Genomic DNA, 22,203 nt, shown 5'->3' with positions numbered 1-22,203 from the left:
ACAGATGGACCAGCCGGCATATGGAGGCCTCTGAAGTCAGGCAGGTAGTTTCTTCCTGGCACCTTGCACCAGGGGCTGCAGGACCCCGGGAGGCAGTGCAAGGTGACCTCCCCACAGGGGCTTACCTGCTTATTAGCTGGCATGGCCTGGTGAGAGCTGTCGGCAGCACTGGGAAGGTTGCTCACCATTTTTGGGTTTGCTGCTTTACCCTCAGAGGGTTTGTTGTGATTGGACGATTTTCGGGTAAAGTTACTCTGTTTTCCAGAGGTTGCTGCGTGGGCGTTCAGCAGGGGCAGCAGGGAGCTGCAGGGAGTTCTTGAGGAATAGTTGTTCTTTGGGTGTGTAACTGCAACAAGAAAGCATGCGCGGTTAGGGGCTGTGCCATGGACTTTCCTGCCTCAGGAACCTGTTAGCAGATGGGAGACACTGGCTTCATAAAAACGTTAAGTTGTTGTTGTTTTGTTTTTTTTTATAAAGATGTCATTTGAAAGGGCTCTTTCACGTTTGGGAGACCAGCAAAGTTCTGTGACAATCACTGAACTGTGATTACAGCATCATCATCCAGGTTGGGAAACATTTGTAGGAAATAAAGCGTATATGAGCGACTATGATACTATTCCTTAGGTTAAGAACCACAAAAGGAAGAGAGACAATGACATCTTGAAGTGCCCTCTCATGCTGGTCCCCAAGTGTACTGTGCCTCTTGGATTCCCCGTTACCTAACCCGTGCGTGCCATCCTTGTCCGATTGCTAGGCCAGTGGGTGCTATAGAGACACAGAGAGATCGGGAGGCACATGGACACTTGGTTCATGAGAGCCATGATGTTCTGTTGGGTGTCAGGAATTTTGTCACCCTGCGTCATGCATATTCTGTGACAGCAGGGCCAGGCTTGCCAACCCCAAACATGCCCCAAAGCATCGTTCATATTCCACGAGAGCCACATTATCTGGCCTTTTCTCAATCCCATTTTCGACAGCTTCACTACAGATCAGCACCCATTCCAATGCTGAAGTTGATGTGACTAAACTACAGATTCCCAGCGAGCTCAGGCAGGTCTGTTCAATGCTTATCATCACCATCCCTGCTGGTTTTGAAAGAGGTGGTTTTGGAGGAGATGATTTCTATGTGATTATGCTGAATCTGGGCTGCAGGGAATCACTCAAGGATAAAGTTCTGACCTCCCGCTCACCCTTCACCAGAATTTGACTGCCATGCTGGACAGTAAGACCTTTGAATCTTAAAATTGTCACCAATTTTTAAAAGCAATTTTCTCTGCTACCTGTGTTGGATCAGACTTAATCCTAGGGTTCTTCCAGAGGATTAGCAGTTACTACTAGGGATCAAAGAACATTAGAAATGGAAAGGACAGGGATGCATCTCAAGTCCCCTCATTTATAGGTAAGGTGTGACGGCACACTGGGGGGTGTCCAAACATGACCAGGGGATTTCAGTGGCTCTTGTGCTCACTACGCTCAGTTTCACGGGGGTCATTATGTCCTACGACTTGGAGATGACAATTTCTGGCTCATTAGCGGGGGTCTTCAATGTGCTCTCTACAAAGCCGAGCTGGAAGGGGCTTTTGAGGACTCCTGTCTCCAGCAGGGGAGGCCATCTTGCACGTGGGCACTTGTTATTTGGTAAGGGATGGTTCCTCCCACTAGATGGCACTGGAAGTACTCTGGAGGAAAGCAGGTGAAGCTGCATGGACCACCCCTCCACAGAGGGTACCGGTCACTTGGCATCAGGGTCTTGCTCACCACCAGGTACAAGTGGAAACTTGCATGGACAGTTGTATTTCCAACTATGAACCAAACTGCTTTTTTAGAGATGAGGCAAAAGCTGGGGGTAGAGAATGATAAATGGGGTAGATTTTTACATAAGGGAGGGAACACATAGAAAAAAAAAAAAAAGGAAAATAATTGCAAAGAAATGCAGTCGGGGGCTCCTGGCTGGCTCAGTTGGTGGAGCATGAGACTCTTGATCTCAGGGTTGTGAGCTCGAGCCCCATGTTGTGTGTAGAGATTACTCAAACATAAAATCTTTAAAAAAGATAAAAGAAATGCAGTCAGAAAATCAGATAACTGCCAAAAGTATGTGAATGAGGATGTTCACCGCAGTGTTATTTTAATGGTGAAAAGTTGGGAGCAACCTAAGTGTCCACAATCAGGGGACTGGTCACGTTAATTAGGTTTATATAAATTATGAATTAAATACATTGATATGGAAAAATCGCAACCATATGTTGTGAAATGATAAAAGCAAATCCTGTTACCATATATTACATAGTAGAGTATAAGAAATTAAACGATAAATGTAATATATAACTCACACAAATGAAACACGCATAAAAAGTGCAAAAGATACATAAAAGTAATGTCATGTTCTATTTAATACAGTCCTCTAATTTTTAGATCAAGCTCCTATTCTTTTATACTCCGTAAAGGAAAGACCTTTCGACTTTGGAAAAAAAAAAAAAGTGCAGCCCAATCTCAAATATTCAGCTGACTCTGGGGTTGTGGCTGTTCCATGTCCCTCACCAGTCCTCCTTTCCCTCCTTGTGCCCCTCCTTGATGCCATTTCACTGCTCATTCCCACCTCCCCTGGTGGGTGGGCTGGAGTAGGAGAAAAAAAAAGATCAGCCAATTTTGTTGCACATTAAGTGCTCTAATTAAGGCTTAATAGCGAACAAGACTAAAGCTAATGGTTGAAGTGAAGTCTTTCATTGTCTGCAGACTTCACTCGGCAAGCGCAGAGAACCAACCAGGGGAGAGGCTCAGGGCCCCGCTGAGCAGCACACGTACAACACCTGGGCCCTTTACAGAAGAGCCGATTGTCCCCAGACTTGTTAGGGAGACTGGCTCTCAGTGTAACAGGTCTCCGTGGAACCAGGCTGTTGGAAATCAGAGAGGCAGTTTCTCTGGCAGTGCTTAAGAAAAGTTTGCAAAAGATATAGACGAGTTGACCTGTTCTGCTTAATAAATCCTGGGGATTTACTGATGGGCAGTGGCATTTGAAGACTCTAAGTTCAAATCTTGACATTTCTAGTGACTTGTGTCGTGACCTTAGATCATTAAATCTCTTTAGACCTCGCTTTAACCCCGCTGGGGGACCGCGCACCTGACATTTCCCATATCGACTCCAAATAGCACCAAGCTTACTCACACAGAATTATTTAGCAAGTATGCAAAACTCACTTTCTCCGCAGAGCATGATTTGGGCCTTTAGCTGTTCAATGTCACAGGAGAATCGGGCGGCTTTCCCGAGCTCTTCATCATATTTACGCTCGCTGACAAAGTGCTGGAGGAAAGAGAAGTAGAACAGGAGCCCCACAGTTACAGAAGTGTCTGAGGCACACCGCGGGTTCATTCACTCTGCTCTTCTCCGCTACCACTGCTAAGCGGGAGGCGGGTCGCGCCAGTTCTGGACCGCGTGGCTCTGTTCAATCAGGATTGGAGCACGAGCACCTTCTTCTGGGAATATGTGAGGGTCTTGCCTTGCTCCTGCCTAGACCTGGAGAGAACTGTGATGGGGCAACATGTGTGTCTGGACTCACGTATTTAAGCTTTAGTGCCCCGCGCCCTCCTTCTAGCATGTTCTGTTACAAATTTGGGGTTGCTTTCTGGCAGTCTTCCTCATTTGGCCCATGGCTTGCTTGTTACCCTTCCCTATTGTAAGAGGGACCCAGGAGGTCCACAAAGCCCTTAGTAACTAGAAGACATTATCTTGAGTGTTAGAATTTCAAGTGCTGTTAAAGGAAGTGGGAAAGAGATTAGTTTTTAATTCATTTAAAATTAAGATCTGTGTGTAGATGACAGAGTGAGGAATACAGAAATAACTATGGCTCAGACCCTCTTGAACTTGCCAGGGAGTTTACCACACGGCAAGGGAACCAGATACCACTGAACATGACACAAGGTAGAATGTGGTAGGTGCTTCACGAATGTAATAGTGGAAGAAGTATCTCCTACCAAAGGGAACTGAGGAAGTGTTATGTCACAGGGAGCGTTTGTGCTGGAACATTACAAAAAAATATACTGGTCACTTATTAGACGTGGGCCAAATTCTTAACAGATAATCTCATTTTCTTTTCTTTTCTTTTTTTTGATAATCTCATTTTCATCCAATCACATTATTACAAAGTCAGTACTGTTCTTTTAGAGAGGCGGAATCAAGGTTCTAGGAATCTGAGAGAAAAGTTAAGTTACCCAAGGTCACAGGAGCTGAACTGTTTCACTCCAAAGCCTGGGCCGCTAACCATTTTATGATGAGTGGGATTTGGGTAGGCAGAAATGAAACTTGGAAAATAAATAGATGTCAACAGACCCAGAAGCTGGTGCCTCCATAGTCCTCACTTGATGTTCTAGCCAGGTGAGCACGGGAGTTGTTATATATATATATATATATATATATATATATATATATATATGTATATTGGAGTCTAGTTGTGAATTTTATTCTGAGGGGTAGACCATACTAGGGGACCCAGATCTGCTCTGGGGTATTACTCTGGTCTTAGGCTGAACGGAGACAGTGGAGGCAGAAAGACTGGGTAGGAGGACACTGCAGTTGACTGGTTGGCAGCAAAAGGACCAGATGAAAAGGGAAGGACCATTAGGACTTCTCAGGACCCTAAGAGGAGGTTCTTATCCCCAAGGGGCTCCCTTTCATTCCTAACCAGGGCAGAGGAAAAAAAAAATCACTTGCTACTTTCTACCCACCCAACCACTTTTATGCCTGGATGAGGAGAGTCCTACTTAGAAAGCTAGTAGCAACTGTGTCTTCAAAGCTCTCTAGACCCTAGAAGCTGGTCAGAGCTGAGGGCCTATATATGTGGGTATGTTTAGTGTACTGGGGAAAAAAGAAGAGGATATGGTAAAATGCGTAAACTAACTTCCGTGTGTTTTGTTGTAGATACTTGTGTTTGCCTTTCTGGTAACCATTTCTGTTTCTGGTAACCGTATCCCAGTGCAGCAGTGTTGGTGGGTCTGTATGCAATCCAGGTGAAGGCCAATCAGAATCTCTTTCTTTGGGATGTGAATCGGGTGGGTAGCATAAAGGATGACGACATCTGAAGGTCACCCACTCTAAGGGTGCCCTGAAGAGAGTCTGGTAATTACAGCTGTCTATGTTACCCAGGTGGCTGCCTGGGTTTCTGCCTTAGTGTAGCCTGGAGTTTTCAGATCACACTTTGGTGAGCTACACTCATATTCTTTCAAATTCCACTTGTTCTCCAGGTTAGCCAGGGTTGGCTTCTATCGCTTGCAACTGTAGAGATCCAATAAATACATATCTGGGCGTGGTATTCTTAAGAGAAGGGCAAGTAAGCTAGAAAGGGATACAGGAAAGAAGTCACTGTATATTGTGTAAGCTTTAGAACCCTTAGTTATACTGGCTTCACACTTACCGTGCGTTCACAGGTGTGAGTGTTTATATACATACACCTAAGTTACATATGGAGAAAATAATATCCTCCACTCCAGCTTAATTCATGGTTGAATATGTTTTATTTGGGTCAGTCTCCACTGACTAAGAAAATAGCTTGTGCTTCTTCTCTGTAATAATATATCCCTGGAAACCATAGTATACTTAAATACAGTGATTAGTTGCTTCTTCGCCCTTCTGTATTCCCTAGTTGAACACTGTGAAAGAGAGCTGGGTGTACGACGTTAGATCCTCAGAGAGCAGCACTCTGTGGACGCGAAGCAAACATAATGGGGGATCAGATCTCACGCTCAGGGGTCAGGCTCTGATATTTTAGAACTGACCTTAATTTCTGCCCTGAGCTCAGCCAGCTGCATCTCTGCCATCTGACTGGCTAGATCGGTCAGTCTCTTTAGTTCTTCTGCTTTCTTCTGACGAGCGGTCAGGATTTCCACTGCCAAAGAAGAAAGAATAATACGTTAGGGCCAGAGATCTAAACATATTAAATGACCTAATTTCTTGGAATCAGTTCTCCCTCCACACACTGATGGCTCTGTTGGACCATGACTATGTTTGTCTGAGCTGGTTACTGAGGTGGGTTTGCCCTTGGTGCTCATGACCAATCACTCATTTCCATATGTCCTTATCCACCAATCCCTAAACCAAACACGGTCGCTTCTGATTCACTGTACACCCGTAGTCATCTTCGTTTTCCTCACGGGCATCTGATCTCACTTACTGAATTTGGACTTTTCAACTTGTGCATTACTCAGAACAGCTACCACCAAAAAAAGATACTTGGTAAAATCCCATCTGAATGATATTGCAAAGATAGCGAGTCCACTGAGCAAAAACCATTCTTCTGTACGTGCTGAACTATTAAATTCTAACAGCATTAAACCTTCTAAACTTTCACACTTACTCATTTAGAGCAACTAGCTGTATTATTGGAATATGACACAGAAGTTTTACTACTAGCTTTTTGTGAGCTAAAAAATGCCTCTGCTTTTGATACTCTGCAGGTCTGTTTCCATTTTTGCAACCAGAGAGAAGTTCCAGACCAGAATGTCTTGTCTTTGTCTTTAAGTGTCCCCCATGGAAAAATGGAAGGGTGGGTCAAAGCCTGCTTGGACTGGATTTGTGTATACTCTTTAGCATCTGCACATGCAGAGAAGACACCAGGGACTTTTCTGGTGCCGCATTTCTCACATCTGTCAGATGACCTAAAGGTTCAAGCAAGTGTAGTAGTCCACAGGTGAGTTTGTGTGTGTGTGTGTGTGTGTGTACGTGTGTGTGTGTTTTCCAAAAGATCATAAAGCTCAAAAGCAATGCCTACAAACATGTAGGGTGAGATTTAGATATGAAATTTCATCTTCCGAAAGATAACTTGTTCTCTAATTTTTAGTCATAGATGAATTGCCTTCATTTCTTTTGAACAAGCATTTTGAGTTATGAGAAAAAAAAAGTCCATTCAACCAAGATGATATGCATGTTGGATTCACATTCCTTTTTTGGCTGAACAAAGGTCAACTGCTTTATTAGACTAGATTCATAGCACACATGCAGAGCCAAACAATGATTTCTGATTGTAAAGGTTCTTAACTTATAAATGTCAAAAACAGCCACTTCAAACCCTTCCCCTGTACAAAAAAACATTCAAAAGCAATCAAGAGTCAAGATTTCCTGTAAACTATAAACCATTCTGCAGACAGACTGAGAAACATTATTTTTCTATGCTGATACCAATGTTGAGATGTCGATAAAATAAGTAATCTATAACTCATAAAGCCTAATTCTTTGCCAAACTACTCTAATCATGCTTTGGTTATTTACCAAAACTCCTCCTGCCTCCCATTTACAATCCCATGCAGCTGAGCAGAGGCTGATTTGTGCCTGGAGTCTTTCAGAATGCAGAGGAGTTAGTAAAAACTTGTCCCCATGGTGGCTGTGAAAAGAATTTCCACCTGAACACAGACACTGTGTTACTGAATGATGTCCCAGTTACCCAGTCAGACCAGAAGTCACAAAAAGGTGGCATAATATCATATTTGGCCATAGAGTTTTGTTTGGTCCACATATTACTTTTATAAATTAATTGTCCACATTTGAAAATTAGGAGATTCCATTTGGAAGCTGGGTTCCTGGCTTCTTTCAAATATTCCAACTCCTGGCCACGGTTGGCCAACATTCCCACATGGCAAAACTGGCTACCCTTGAGCTGCTGCCCTTGATAGATGGAGCATGGCACCCAGCGTGCCATGGTCACTCCCTGCCCTGCTCGGCTCATTAATTCCCAGCCTGTCCCCTGTAGGCATCTCCAATCATGGCAGAGGCTACACTTACAGTTCTTTTTGTCCACAATGCCTAGGGCCTGGCACAAAGTGCGTGCCCAAAATGTACATTTGTGAGTGAAGGATAGAATGAATGCATCAACCCGTTATTTAAAAGGATATGTGAAGCGCCTTGGTGGCATAGTTGGTTGAGCATTCAACTCTTGGTTTCAGCTCAGGTTATGGTCTTGGGGTCGTGAGATTGAGCCCTGTTTAGTGCAGAGTCTGCTTAAGACTGACTCTCTCTCTCTCCCTCTGCCCTTCCCCTCTGTGCTCTCCTCAAATAAATAATCTTTTAAAAAAAAGGAATTTGCAAAGAAGAACAGAAGTTCCTTTTCTAGAAGAACCACTTACACATATTTAGCACTTATACCTTGATTATTTATATGTATTCCATTACAATTCAACACAGGAATGGGACTAAAGTCCTCAGTATAGAAAAACGATTCTTAAGCAAGAAGATGAAACAATGTACTTCGCTCTTACAAAGATAAAAAAGAAATTCTGAAGGCCCAGACTTGGTGAGCAGATAGTAAGGGGTCAGCAGACCCTGCACAGCTACACAGTTAAACAGAGCTGACTTTCTGTAATGGATCATTAGGGGGACTGGTGACAATTAGGGATAATTGTACTTTTTTGAGGACTTGGGCATTCACACAAAAGGTTTTGTAGGAAAAGATATAAATGGGCCCTAAAATAGGAATGCAGGTGCAAGATCACCAATAAATTCTGAGTTTACCCTCATGCAAATGTATATGGAAATGAATACTTTTGCATCAGCAAGTGTTGGGATGAGTTTTACATATAGTCTCATTAACATTTCAAAGCCTTTCATTATGAAAAAGCCTTAAAACTGGAGATCTTAAAGCCAATATTCTGTGGGGGCACTAACATTTTCACCTCAAAAAACATCAATCGCAGAAACAAAAAGCAAAAAAACAAAAGATCAGCTCCTAAGATTCATTGATCCTAAAATTTAAAATAGAATAATAAGTTATGTTTTGAAAGCACCATCCTGTCAGAAATCTGTAGAGGGAGACAGTTTCATAAACCTTTAATTTTCACTGAACTCAGGACTTCATTAATATTATTTGGGTACTTTTAGAAACAGTATCTGGTATGCTGAAATCCATTTTCTCAATAGGATTTATAAATTCCTTCAAGTTTTTGGAACACATTGGAAGCTTGCTCTTGTTGCATGAGCCATGGAAAATTTTAGGGCTTCTTCTCAAATAATACTTCTTAGCAAGGGTGGACTTGAAATCCTGGGGGCGGAGGAGCTGGGACACACAGCTTTCAAGCACAAAGATCCTTTGAAATCCTTTTTATTCTTGTGAATTCTGCATTTTACCTCACAATGTATCTGTGTTTCTGTTAATATGTTTTCTTCCCAGATCTCCAATAAGTTTGATGCTTCAAGAACACACCTATTTTGGCCTTCAGTCCCCTCAAAGTCTGAGACCATAGCACATGCTTTGTTTCTTCATCTGTAAACATAATAATCATATATACCTTGTAGGGTAGGGCTATTGTGGAACTAAATGAAATATGCGACACGTTTAGTATCATATGCTATCACATGCTAACCTCAAATATTATTAATAAAGTGAGATATGTTCATCTAGATCATACTCCCCCCCCCTTTTTTTTTTTTTAGCAATTATTGAGTTTTGGATCCCACAGCCTACAGACACTGAATTAATCATAATCATTCCTTTAACAAATATTATGAGGTGCCTCCAGTCTCCTCAGCACTATGTTAGGTGCCATGACAGACAGACGGGCTACTGTTATAATTGAGGACATAAGGTTTGTAGTATGCGCAGCACATAGAAAATGTGGAAGGGACTCTGGAGGACACAGATGAGCAAGCTCAAGATGGTTGTAAAGATAGTTCAATTCTTAGTGGAGGGCAACTCAGTGACTTCTTCTACCTGTGGAGACACATGCCTGGGTCACTGAGAGATGCTAACCCTTGTGGCTGTCATGCTAACCCTTGTGGCTGTCATTTTCTGGCTGTCATATGAGGAGGCTGGACTGATCCCCTCACCGGTAAGTGTTTTTCCCTTTTTGTACACACACTGTGTCGGGCACTGTGCTAAGTGCCTGGCATGTATTTTCTCATTTTATCTTTGCAATAACTTTTTGAGATAGATACTCTTCTTATGCCCCCTTTTCTGAAGTAACCTTGGACTTTAACGAAGCCCTTGGAAGTTAACAAAGAGGCTCAAGATCATGCAGCCAGTAGACGGGTGGAACTGGATTCGAACTCAGTTCTGCTTGCCTCCAATGCAGGCCGAATGGCTTCCCTGGGGCTCTAGGTGGTTCTAAAACCAGGAGTTGTGGCATCGATGACTGAGGTCAGGAAAATCCCTCCAACCAATCTCACCATTTTGGCTCAGCTGAAAGCTCCCTGTGTGCCAGGTCCCAAAATTTGCTGTTTCCTGTTTAACCCAGTTTCTGATAGTGCCCAATACAGAAATGAGCACACGGTAAATGTTTATTGATTGGATGAATTTGAAAAATGGGGATGCTCTCTGGAGATGCTCCAAATCCCACAGGCCTTGGTACCTGGAATCGTCTCAAGAAGACAGAATGAGCATGTGACCTCTGAGGTCTACTGTTAACCTCTTAGGGAGTGATGTGCTAGTAAGTGTGTTTTGGTGCTAGAGATACTTTTGTCTCTGTGTTGGCTTATTAACATTCTTAGGACATGAAACTGAAAAGAAAGATGAAGCTTTACCTGATCATGTGGTAAGCAACTTTTACTGAAGGAATCAACAGATTTCAATAAGAATAAAATAATTTCACAATCAAGCGGATTGTGTAACTACCTAAATATTCCATAGCTGAACTGTGGATCACAGTTAGTTTTCTTTAATAAAACATGCTGTCAAGACTATACTTTCAGGGATCATTTCTATAGTTTGTTACTAGAGAAGTTTCTCTGAACGTGTAGGGTACAAAAAAAAAACATGCTGTCTTTTACATTCTAACATGTTGCTTAAAATCATTTAAAAAATTGTGTAACATGGGACACCTGGGTGGCTCAGCAGTTGAGTGTCTGCCTTTGGCTTCAGTGTGTGATCCTGGGGTCCTGGGATCGAGTCCCACGTCGGGCTCCCTATGGGGAGCCTGCTTCTCCCTCTGCCTGTATCTCTTCCTCTCTCTCTGTGTCTTTTATGAAAAAATACAGAAAATCTTAAAAAAACTATGTAACAAAAAATACTGATAGCTATTTTTCATTAAGTGACTATTGAATTATGGCCAGGGCCAGGCAAGAAAAATATAAAAAGAATGAAGAATCTGGTCAGATCCCTCATTCCGGTAAAAAGAAAGGCACATAGTCAAAGGTGAATGAAGGAATTTAGCTGAAACCTGGCTGGGGTACAGACAGCCATTCATTCAACTAAAGAGATAAATTTGGGTAAGGATGAAGAATTTAAAATGCCCAGGAGACAAAAATTGTAAGACTATATCTCAGCTGAAAAATATGTCTTAGAATTCCCATCAACAACAGCAGACTGCATTTGATAACAAGACAGGGCTCAGCAACTCCACTGGGGCTCGGTGTTGGAACTGACGATCAGTCCAGTCTCACGGAAAATGTCCATCCCAGGAACCTCAGCCTCTTTGAGACAGTTTAAATCTGTCCTACTATCTGTTGAATAGCTTTACAACCGTTGGAAAAATGTAGAATTAGAAATAAGCATAAATATAATACAATAAATCCAACCCGGGGTATACTAATATTTTGTGTTAAATTTAGGAAAAGTTTTGCAATGATCAAGATTGTCTCAAGTGTGTTTATTATTTGAACAGAGTGTTTGGGACATTAAATAGTCTCATGTGTGATTTCAACTTGAAACATGTAATTGATTTTTTTTTTTGAGGTGTTAAGTTGGCAGCTGTCAGCGGATTTGACTGAGTTTGTAAACAGAATCAGAGTGTTTTAAGAAAACTTCACTTAGTATATCTCTAAGTTTGAATTATTAATCTTTATAAGAGCTGCTTAAAAGCTTGGAGCATGTTGCTCTTAGGTTGGTGAGTTTGCCTTGTCAGGCATCTGAAGTGCTCGGAAAAAAAAATCAGATACATTAAATTTATAAACATAATTCAAAATGTTAAGGAGGATTTAAGTAAGTTTCAAATGGACTGATTTTTTTTTTTAGGGGAATTTAATTTGTTAAACTTGAGTTAGTTGAACCTAAGAAAGAACAAGTGAAAAGGACTGTATAAGTAACATAGCGAGATGTGTAAGCTGTGAAAGCATCAAACTTAACGTTTTAAAATTTAATTCTAAATTCCAAGTCATTTTAAACCTGATTAACTGTAAGTAGTTCTTTATATCCCAAAATTTTCGCTAACTCCCCTGGCACCTATTATTTGCTGAGTACCTGTTCCGCAGTACACTCAGCGGTGCTACTACTCTATCCTGGAGCCACACGAGGTCATCCTCGTTCCCATGGTTTCTGAGGGCTAAGGGACTTGCCTGAGGTTACAGAGCTCATTTGCTGGGATTTCAGTGTGAATTTTAGGACCTCACTCAGAATCCATATCACTCCCAGTCGGCCTATGGATTGCTTCTGACTAGGAGGCTCCTAATCAAACAACCATGTGTCTACTTACTGGCTTCTTCTTTAACTTTATCCATTTCTGCCATTAATGAAACTTCTTTGTCAATGATGCTGGGAGGGGAAAAACAAAAACAAAAGCAAAGAATGCTTAATCAAAGATAACCTTTTAATAAGCACTGGAAGCAAAAGAAAAATTATTTTCATTAAACAAAATACAAAATCACCATAAATACTTCTATGTTACAATGCCAGCAGCACCCTCTGCCTTTCCAAAAATGAGGCAACACGGAAGGGATGCTCCCAAGTATTTCATAGTGACATCTGCTGATTAAATCACTGTCAGCAAATCTAGGGAAAAAAGCCTTTTCAGACTTTCAGCATTGTGCTGCTTTGAATTTAAATTTCGGAGTATTTTTGCCCTAGGAATTCCAAAGTTCCACAGCAACATCATGAGTATTTGAAAAGCTGGCACTCAGGTTACCAAGGCCTGTAGTTCTCAGATGTGTGTGTGTGTGTTGCTCCCCCAGATACTGGTTGGGAGGAGGGGAGGTGGGCCCGTCTCTGATGCCTTGGGGCCTACTTTGGGAAATTCGGTCGGAGCCAATCCATCCACGTGTTCTATAACAGGAGTCTATCCCTTCTTATTCCCGAAGAAGCATTTTAAGTTCAATTTAACTTTTTTCCCCCCACTATGTTACTTTTTGGTTAGTTCTTTGAAAAAGTGTTACCTACATACGGTAGATAATGATCTGTCCAAAAGTTCCTTTCTCTCCCATCCTGACTCCTGGTCCCCCTCGCAACAGAACACAGCATCACAATTCCCTTATACAGGGGACCCTCGAACAACACCTTGAACCACGCAGGTCCTCTTACACATGCATTTTATTTGGGTAAACACAGCACCGTGCTATAAATGTATTTTCCTTATGATTTCCTTAAGAATATTTTATCTAGGGCAGCCCTGGTGGCTCAGCGGTTTAGCGCCGCCTACAGCCCGGGGCCTGATCCTGGAGACCCGGGATCGAGTCCCACAGGGCCTTTGCTCTCTGTGTATTCTAATGAATAAATAAATAAAATCTTAAAAAAAAGGATATTTTATTTATCTAGCTTCCTTTATTGTAAGAAGACAGTATATAATACATATACAAAATATGTTAATTGACCCTTTATGTGACGGGTAAGGCTTCTAGTCAACAGTAGGCAAGGAGTTAAGTTTTGGGGAGTCATAAGTTATACACAGACTTTTGACTCCAGGGCGTGGGCACCCCAGCCCCCCCACCTGTTGTTCAAGGGTCAGCTGTATATCCTTTCACAGATTTTTATGTATATATAAGCATAGATGTGAGGTGTTTTTAAATTTTCATTTCAATCATAAATATTTCAATACATATCTCAAAAAGATAAGGGCTTGTTAGGACTATCACGATAGTATTATTAGAATACCCAAAAACATTAACAATAATTTAATGTTATCAGGTATCTATGCACTGTTCAAATCAATTGTTCCATAGGTATTTTTTAAGTTTGTTTGAACCAGGACTTAAATAAGTTCTGTGCACTGCAATTGGCTGATTGTCTGTGAAATAAATCTGTTTTAATCTATAGATTCCCTTCCACCTCTTTTTCTCCCTGCTTTGCAACTCATTTGTTGAAGAAGCCAGGTGGTTTGTCCTCTTAAGTTGTTCAAGGTATGAATTTTGCTGACTGCATCTCCGTGGTATTATTTAACTCATTCTTTTAACTTTCCTATGAATTTGTTATGAGATATAGACATTTTTTTAAAAGATTTTATTTATTTATTCATGAGAGACACACAGAGAGAGAGGCAGAGACACAGGCAGAGGGAGAAGCAGGCTCCATGCAGGGAGCCCGACGTGGGACTCGATCCCAGGTCTCCAGGATCACGCCCTGGGCTGAAGGCAGCGCTAAACCACTGAGCCACCAGGGCTGCCCAAGATATAGACATTTGATTAGATTCAGATTTGTTTTTATTTCACGAAGAATACCTTAGTTAACTACTTCCGTCAGCAGACATATAATGACACAACACAGTTATAAATATTCCTCTTGGGGAAAAAAATCAAATCTGAATGTATTCAAATTCCTACATCTCATAACAAATTTATAGGAAATACAAAGGACATCTCTATTTTTTATGATAGGAGCAGTCACTCACGATGGTTGCCTCGAAAAATTGGTTTTAAAAATGGGGATATTCAAATTCTATTACTCTTTTTTCATTTATTTACTCTGAAGCCGTCCATAAAGAGAAACTCTCCTTTATCAACCATTTGGGTTAACATGTAGTATAATTTATATGGCTAAGGCAGGAGAAATGCTGGTCTATCAGTTTTCAAAACGATAGCTGGTTCCCTAGCACCCCTTCAAGGTAACCAATCAGATTTTTTTCCTGCTTATTTACATAGTTTATGAACTCCTAATTAATTGCTTCAATACACTGAAGTTATCGTTCGTAATGATTACCTCTCTGTTCCAACAGATGTACTTTCTTTCCCTCCATCAGAAGGACCTTTAAAATTTAAAGCATCTTGAAAATTTATTTCCTCTTAAGAGGAATATTTTGTAATATTTGTCAATCCAAGAAGTGTCCTTGGGTTATGTCTGTAGGAGTTTTGGGGCTCCTCATCCAGATGATGGAATCTGAACGCTTGGAGAGTAAGGACCGTGTGCTGAGAAGCCCAGCTCTTTCCAACCAGGAAATTCTCATGGAAAGAACTGACGTGTACAGTAAATGGCAAATTCTCCAGAACTGGGCTCTAAGCCTAATCTGTCAGGTGTAGATATTAACTATCCCCATGACGCATATTGCTTAAGGTCACTGGATACAATCACTTTGGTGTGACTAGCACATCGGGATACCTGTACCTTGTTTATTGACATTAAATAGGTATGATGTCAGTGTGGTTTAAATATAGGAAATACAAGATAAGGAAGTTCTTTATCTTTTCTCTGTCCCAGCTTATTCAGCAACCTTCCCTGGAGGTCTCCACCATCACCAGCTTCTTGCATTTCTTTCCAGACACCATCTACTCATAAACCCGAGTATGTTTCTTAGTCCTATGAAATGCTGAGTGGGGTCAAAAGAGGCCTGTGTTCTTGTGATTATGAGGTGTATCTAGCCTTTCTGTCAAGTTCACACATATTGCCAATATGGGCCAAGCAATTTTTTTTTTTTAACAACCTTCCCCGAGAGGGGAGTGCGATGTTAGTTTAGGAAAACAAGGCTAGGGGCAGCCTGGGTGGTGCAGCGGTTTAGCGCCACCTTCAGCCCAGGGCGTGATCCTGGAGACCCGGGATCGAGTCCCACATCGGGCTCCCTGCATGGAGCCTGCTTCTCCCTCTGCCTGTGTCTCTGACTCTCTCTCTCTCTCTCTCTCTCTCAGTATATATCATGAATAAATAAAATCTTTAAAAACAAAAAGGAAAACAAGGCTAACGGATGAGCTGTGGGGGAAGATGAGGTGAGAACCTGGACATGTGGAGTCAGGAGCCCCAATTGCAGCAGTACGAGGAAGCTACACTGCCTGAGAAACTGTCGTGAATTTTTTATCCCCTACAGAAAGAGAGGCAGAGGGGAGAGGGAGAAGGGCCAACCACAAGGCTGGGAACTGTGCAGGGTGAAGGTGGGGGAGATGGCCGGTGGTGGGCGGCAGCCAGAAGGTCTAAGGCCCATGATGTAAGGAGTGTGGCGTGAGCCTTGGCGGGATGTGCAGATCTTCACTGTGCATGGAGTGCGTGGTCTGAATGTGTGCAAGCGCACACCCGTAGGCACCAAGGAGGTGGCTGGGTTCCACATCTGGGTCAACATGAGGCTGGACAGACAGGAAGGCAGACCGAGCGTGAGGCTCTGAAGCCCACACTCACACCCTGGGAACTGGCACAGATCTTAGAGGGCTTTCGGCCTCCACTGGACACCAACAGGAGTCCGGGACAGCTACTCGGGCACTTGGGGGCAGGGATGCTCCAGCTGAATGAAGCCCCTCTGCCAGCCCTGTGGAGCCTATGGTCTTGTTGGGAAAGTGGACACGAAGGTGAGACGACCTGCCCAACTTACTGTGGAGGAAAGCGAGACCGGACGGACAGGGGAGAAAAATGATGATGGCAAGAAGAAATTCCTGCACCCTCAAGCAGCCGGTAGGCTTCTAGTTAGAGTCTCTGGGATTTGAGAGCCTGCAAGGTACGGAACTAAAGGGAACACACACACACACACACACACACACACACACACGATTCAAGAGTGGGTGTCAGCAGCCTCCCCGAGGGTAAGTGCCAGGGCAGCCTCCCACCGTCCTCCCGCCCACTCAGTTCCCAAACAAGGCCCAGGCCCTGGAGGCTGGGAACCTGCAGCCTATGTGTGTGTTGGGGAGGTCCGGGGGCGGATGGTGGAAGAAGGGGCTTCTGCTAATTTCTTTACCCGTCACGAGATCGTGGTAAATTTTTGTTGGTGAAATTTGTTCACATGATGATGTGCCCAGAGAGTTTACAAGATGGACATCTGGGGGATAAGGCATATCTTCAGGTGCAACACTCACGCAGCAAAGCTGAATATTCACACAGTGGTCAGCTGGGGACTTCTGGGCTAGCGGCAGGAGGGACGAAGGTTCACAATGAACTGTTAACCTGCTTAGTGCCCACTTGAGGATGTGAAGGAGCCTGTGAGGGTGGCATCCAACCATGCTTCCATTCCTCTGGGTATTTCCACACAAGACTGTCCTCAAGCATCTTAGTAACTCAAGCACCTATGTACGACCGCTTTCAAAACTCAGGTGCTCAAAGGCGAGCCAGGGACCGCTGCTGAGTCAAGACCCTGCGCAGAACTGATGAACTGAATGCAGAGCAGGGTCAGGTGCCAGCCTGGAGCAGCTCCCTCCCAGCCTCCCTCTGGAATCTCAACAAGGTACACCCCAGGGTTTCTTTGGGTTTCACTTCCAAGGCAGCAGGACCATGGAAGGGAAGAAGAGTGTGGGAAGTAGACAGGGAGGATGAAGGATATGTAGGCAAAGGGCAGCCTGGTCCCTAGTAGCCCGTCAGATGGCGAGGAGCCAGCGTCACACTGAGCTGAGAGTCAGGCCAGAGGAGGGGTCACAGAGGAAAGGCTGTGTCTAAAACCTTCCAGATGCCCTGGTGGCCCGGTGTCATATCCAGCTCCACGAGCACTGTCATCCAGTCCCGCGTGTAAGTCCTACTGGGTCTCCTTAGAGGTCCTGGGACAGACACGTATGCTGAGTGCACCTCGTGAAAAACTCTGCAGGCTGGCAAGGACAGAGGGTGCTGGGCCAAACCCCGGGATGGAGTTAGCAGCTATGCAGGATGGGAGCGATGGTCTCGAGGGGAAGGACATCAGAGAGTGGAAGAGTCACAGAGAGATCCCAGGCGGTGTCACGGACCACATTCCTACTGAGGAGCAGAAAGGTCACAGGTTTGCTTTTTAGGTACAGCTGCACAGAGAGAGATCTGCCCCGAGTTGCTTCAAAACAAGCGCTGATCATAACCAGCACATCCTGAGGGCTTACTGCGTGCTAGGACCTCAGGTAGGCACCTTACAGGAATGGCCTTGTTTAAGCCTCACGAAAGCCCAGAAGGTATGAGCTCTGCTCTCTCCTCACCACAGGACTTGGCACATGCCCTTCCCTCTGCTGCAAGACAACCCTCCCGCGCAACCCTGCCTTTGTCTCATTAACTGGGGGTCTTCCTTCAGGTCTCCACTAAATTATCACTTTTTCCAGGGAAACTCGGAATTCTACAAAGTTCTGTTCTACCTTGAGGTCTTAGACTATTGTGGGTCGCTGCACAAGAAACTGCCCCATAGAAACAATAGCCAAATTATGGAAAGAGCCCAAATGTCTATTGACTGAGGAATGCTTAAAGATGTAGTGTATACATATATATGTGTGTACACACACACACACACACACACACACACACACTGGAGTATCAGCCATCAAAAAGAATGGTATCTCACCATTTGCAACAACACGGATGGAGCTAGAGTATATTATGCTCAGTGAAATAAGTCAGGCACAGAAAGACAAATACCATATGATTTCACTCATACGTGGAATTTAAGAAACCAAAACAGATGACCAAGGGGAAGAGAGAAAAAGAGAGGGAAACAAACCATAAGAGATTTTTTAACTACAGAGAACGACCTGGGGGTCACTGGATGGGAGGTGGGCAGGGGACGGGCTAAACGGGTGATGGGGTAAGGAGGGCTTGTCGGGATGAGCACTGGGTGTTACATGTCAGTGACGAATCACTCAATTCTACTGAAACCAAGGTTACAGTCCATGTGAGCTAACACGAATTTAAACAAAAACTTGAAACAGAAAGAAAGAAAAAGAAATTGCTCAACAGTGATGAGCAGGAAAGACAATGTATTCCGTTTTCTGTGGGATAACAGTAATGAAGCTTCTTAATTGGTGTACTGTAGTGCTCGCATACAAATCATGTTTAAGCAAAAATTTATAGGATTTTTGCCACTGAAAGAATCTAATCATTTGAGACAGAAGCTTATGAATAAAAGTGCGATGATAATCACCAAACCACACAGGCTTTGGCTCAGGATCAAAATAGGTAGTTGATGATTCTGTATGCAAATTAGGGTGGTGATAAATTATTAAAAGTTGTGCTTTCTCCCACTACTCATCTGTAACTCTTGGGTTTTGAACAGTTTTGCTTTGAAACATTAACCCTCCGTACTTGACAGAAATACAGAATTCTTTAGCCTTTCGCTGACCACTAAAAGTTCCTTTCTTTTTAATTTAAAGTTTCTTAATTTATTTGAGAGAGAGAGAGAGAGAGCAAGAGAGAACATGGACACGAGCAGGGGGGCTGCAGAGGGGGAAGGAGAGGGACAAGCCGACCTTGCTGAGGATGAAGCCCCATGTGGGCCTCAATCTCATGACCCTGAGATCCAGACTTGAGCCGAAATCCCAAGTTTGATGCTCAACCAACCGAGCCACCCAGACACCCAACTGAGAGTCCTCTAAATGGCTGGATGAACTCCCCTCGAGGGCACCTGCCTCACGACACCCCGAACACGCTCTACAGACACTGAGCTCACAGAAAACCCACGCTGACCTCACGTGTTTCGGATGTGCCCTCTATCCTTCCAAAAACACATCTTCTCATTTTATCTAAACTGTCTGGATAGTAAAATTTTATTCTGCTGCCATAAAAAAAGCTTTTATTATTAAAGCAATAAGGTGTAAGGAGGAGATTACCATGGCAAAGCCTTTACGGTTTATTATATAGTTAATCACAGAGATAAAGTGTCATCTTACGAAAATGTTTCCACTGTCTTGCTTCTTTTCTGTAGAGGACTTCTAACAACAAAAATAAAGAGAATCAGAAAGGCACTTTAGCCGGAAGAGATTTATCATCTTCTTCTCTGTGACAGACTCTTCTTTAAATCCGGAGACGAAGACACTGAGTGACAAAACCGCTTCACTTGGCTGCTGGGGGCAGCCAGGTCCAGTCCAGTTTGTCCTAAGCAAAGCTGCTGCGTCGGGAGGTTGGGAGCGGCCGCAGGACTGGCCGGGCTGTCAAGCCGGGAGCAAACCTGCCGGTGGCTCCTGAGCGATGCAAGCGGGGACCCCAAGGGAGTTTCAGGAACTCCATCTGCACCAGGGCGGGATTCGGTGTTAGAGTTAAAACCAGGCCACAGCTCCCCTCACTCAGTCTGCCTCTGGGGGCCGCAGCCAGAGGAATCGCAGGGACCATCTGATCCCCATCTGATCCCCGATGGCGTGGGGACATTCTGATCCCCGACAGTTGGCTTCAGGGCCTTCTGCGGATGGAGTGCTTGTGTCCAGAGGCTCCTTGAGGCGAAGCCTGGGCGGATAGGGGGACGGGCCTGCTGCAGGGGAGCCCCCGTCCCCCAGCCCAGCAGAGAGACAGGACGGGGAGAGAGGGGCGCAGGTCGGGCACCGGGCCGCACAAGGCAGGCAAGGGATCGGCAGGTCATGGTCCAGAGTTCCTGCCCCGAGAAGAGCCCGCATAAACCCACCGCTGCCATGTCTGCGCTCCCTCCTGCGCACCGGCTCCGGCAGCTGGCACGTCCAGGGAGCAGCAGCTGGGGCGCCGCCGGCCGAGGCCCCTTCCTGTGGGCGCCCCCACAGTCCTGCCCACCAGGTGCATGGCAGGACGATGCCTTTCACTCCCTTGGACCTTAGGGGAGTACTCTACTGTCCCCAGGGCCACCATGTCCAGTCCAGCTCCCCAAGCGGGACCAGGAGCTCTGGGGCCCAGGGTAGAGCCGGACAGGGGTGGCAGCAGGGCCCATTTGCCAACTACTGCTGAGGTGGCCAGAGCTGCTGTCCTGGGCCTGATGGGCACAGACGCAATGAGACCGCGCGTGGCTCCCCGTCCCCGGCTCAGGCGCTCGGCAGCTCCAGCACTTGCAGCAGGTGCCTGCAAACAGCACCCACGATCTGCAAATGGCACCCATGATCCAGCGAGCTGCCGACTCCCCAGCTCTCCTCTCCGCCGCTTCCAGAAGGGTCGCAGGCCGGCCCCCACCCCGGTGCTGAGGTAGACGGTCATCGCGAGCTGCAGGCACCTGCAGGGCTGCCAAGCAGAGCCTCCCAAGGGGCCCAGGTGTCCCGGAGGAGGTGCTAGCGCGCCAAGCAGGTAAGATCGCCGACTCCCGTCCCAGGAGGGGGGCCCACGAGTCGACACACACCCAGACACACTGTCCGAGTGATCGCGCCCCAGGCCGTCCTGCTAAGGGCCACGCATCGTCGCTAAGACCCCGGACCGTCCCCGAGAGGCCCCCACCTCCCGCTCGGTCCGTGCCGGCGCCACAGCCGACTGGCACCCGACTGGCACCCTGCGGCCCGGGCGCTCCCGGGTCTGAGTGAGGCGCACAGGGTAATAGGCTCTTGCTCGGCTTTCTCTTCTTGGTCTTTTATTACAGGGCTCTCGGCCAAAGCCCCGAGGGCAGAGGAAAGTTCTTTTTCCTGCCCCCATCCCCATCTTGTCCCCGCCGCGTACCCTGCGCGCTGGTCACTGGTATCATCACTCACCCAGTTGTCGCGACTCCTCTTCCTCTGCCCCCACGTGGTCCCCGCCTCTGAAGTGGCCCCGGAGACTCCCCCACCCGCCTAGCCTACCGCCGTGGCCGCTTCTTGCCACGCTCATTATTAACTGGTTGGCTGGGTCCAATTCCTTCGTTTTGCTTTGTTGGGATTCCTGGGGCTGTCACCTGCTCCCCTGTGCTTTGCTCCCTGGGGTTTGACAACAACCTGCCTTCTTTCCAATAATTGGAACTCTTCTTTTCCGAATGCGACAGTGGTGACAAGTTGGTCTTTCTAAAAATGTCCTGAACTGTTCTTGTTCTTTGGTAAACGAAGCAAAACCCAACACACGTGTCCACAGCGTGTAGCTTGGGGTGGGACACAGCCCTTGGAAGAGGAGCCTGGTAATCAGGATTACCAGGGAAGTGAAGCGGCGGGGCCTCTGCGCGTGAATCATACTTAAAACACAGCAGTTAAAATCCCTCTGGCTGGCAATGAACGCAGTAACAGCGCTCGATTTGCCAATCAGGTGAGCCCGTTTTATTTCTCTTTCTTTTATCCTAGGTAATATAATCCTGTTAATGTTAATATCTCTTAGTTGTGTATTTTATGTTGGAATCCTACGATGATTTAAATCACAGTCAATGAATATTTCATCGCGCCGTCTGAGGTGTGCTTCTGGAATGAGACACTGCAGATTCCACCTACGGACTGACTCCCAGTCCGTACAAAACCCAGGAGCTCCTCAAAAAGCAAATAGGTAATTGGAGAAACAAAACAAAACAAAACAAAACAAAACAAAACAACCCATAGGGATTCTTTCTTCTTGGAGTCTT

The 22,203-nt window shown here is 45.1% G+C and overlaps 1 protein-coding gene and 1 pseudogene across 6 annotated transcripts in view; one reads left to right on the top strand and one right to left on the bottom strand.

Annotated features, from left to right (window-relative positions):
* SPATS2L (spermatogenesis associated serine rich 2 like) overlaps positions 1 to 22,203 on the bottom strand; it is a 160,365-nt gene that overhangs the window by 3,434 nt on the left and 134,728 nt on the right. For all 6 annotated transcript variants that reach the window (XM_055345143.1, XM_055345138.1, XM_055345142.1 and 3 more), the window contains 4 exons: positions 12,382 to 12,440; positions 5,767 to 5,876; positions 3,196 to 3,298; positions 126 to 346 (listed from right to left, as the gene is read on the bottom strand). In XM_055345143.1, the coding sequence (XP_055201118.1) occupies positions 126 to 346; positions 3,196 to 3,298; positions 5,767 to 5,876; positions 12,382 to 12,440 (493 nt within the window). The remainder of the gene's footprint in view (positions 1 to 125; positions 347 to 3,195; positions 3,299 to 5,766; positions 5,877 to 12,381; positions 12,441 to 22,203) is intronic.
* On the top strand, positions 10,648 to 10,754 carry LOC129523073 (small nucleolar RNA U3; annotated as a pseudogene).

The sequence above is a fragment of the Nyctereutes procyonoides genome, unplaced genomic scaffold (genome assembly GCF_905146905.1).
Source record: "Nyctereutes procyonoides isolate TBG_1078 unplaced genomic scaffold, NYPRO_anot_genome, whole genome shotgun sequence".
Classification (NCBI taxonomy): domain Eukaryota; kingdom Metazoa; phylum Chordata; class Mammalia; order Carnivora; family Canidae; genus Nyctereutes; species Nyctereutes procyonoides.
This window is presented reverse-complemented; position numbering and strand designations above follow the sequence as displayed.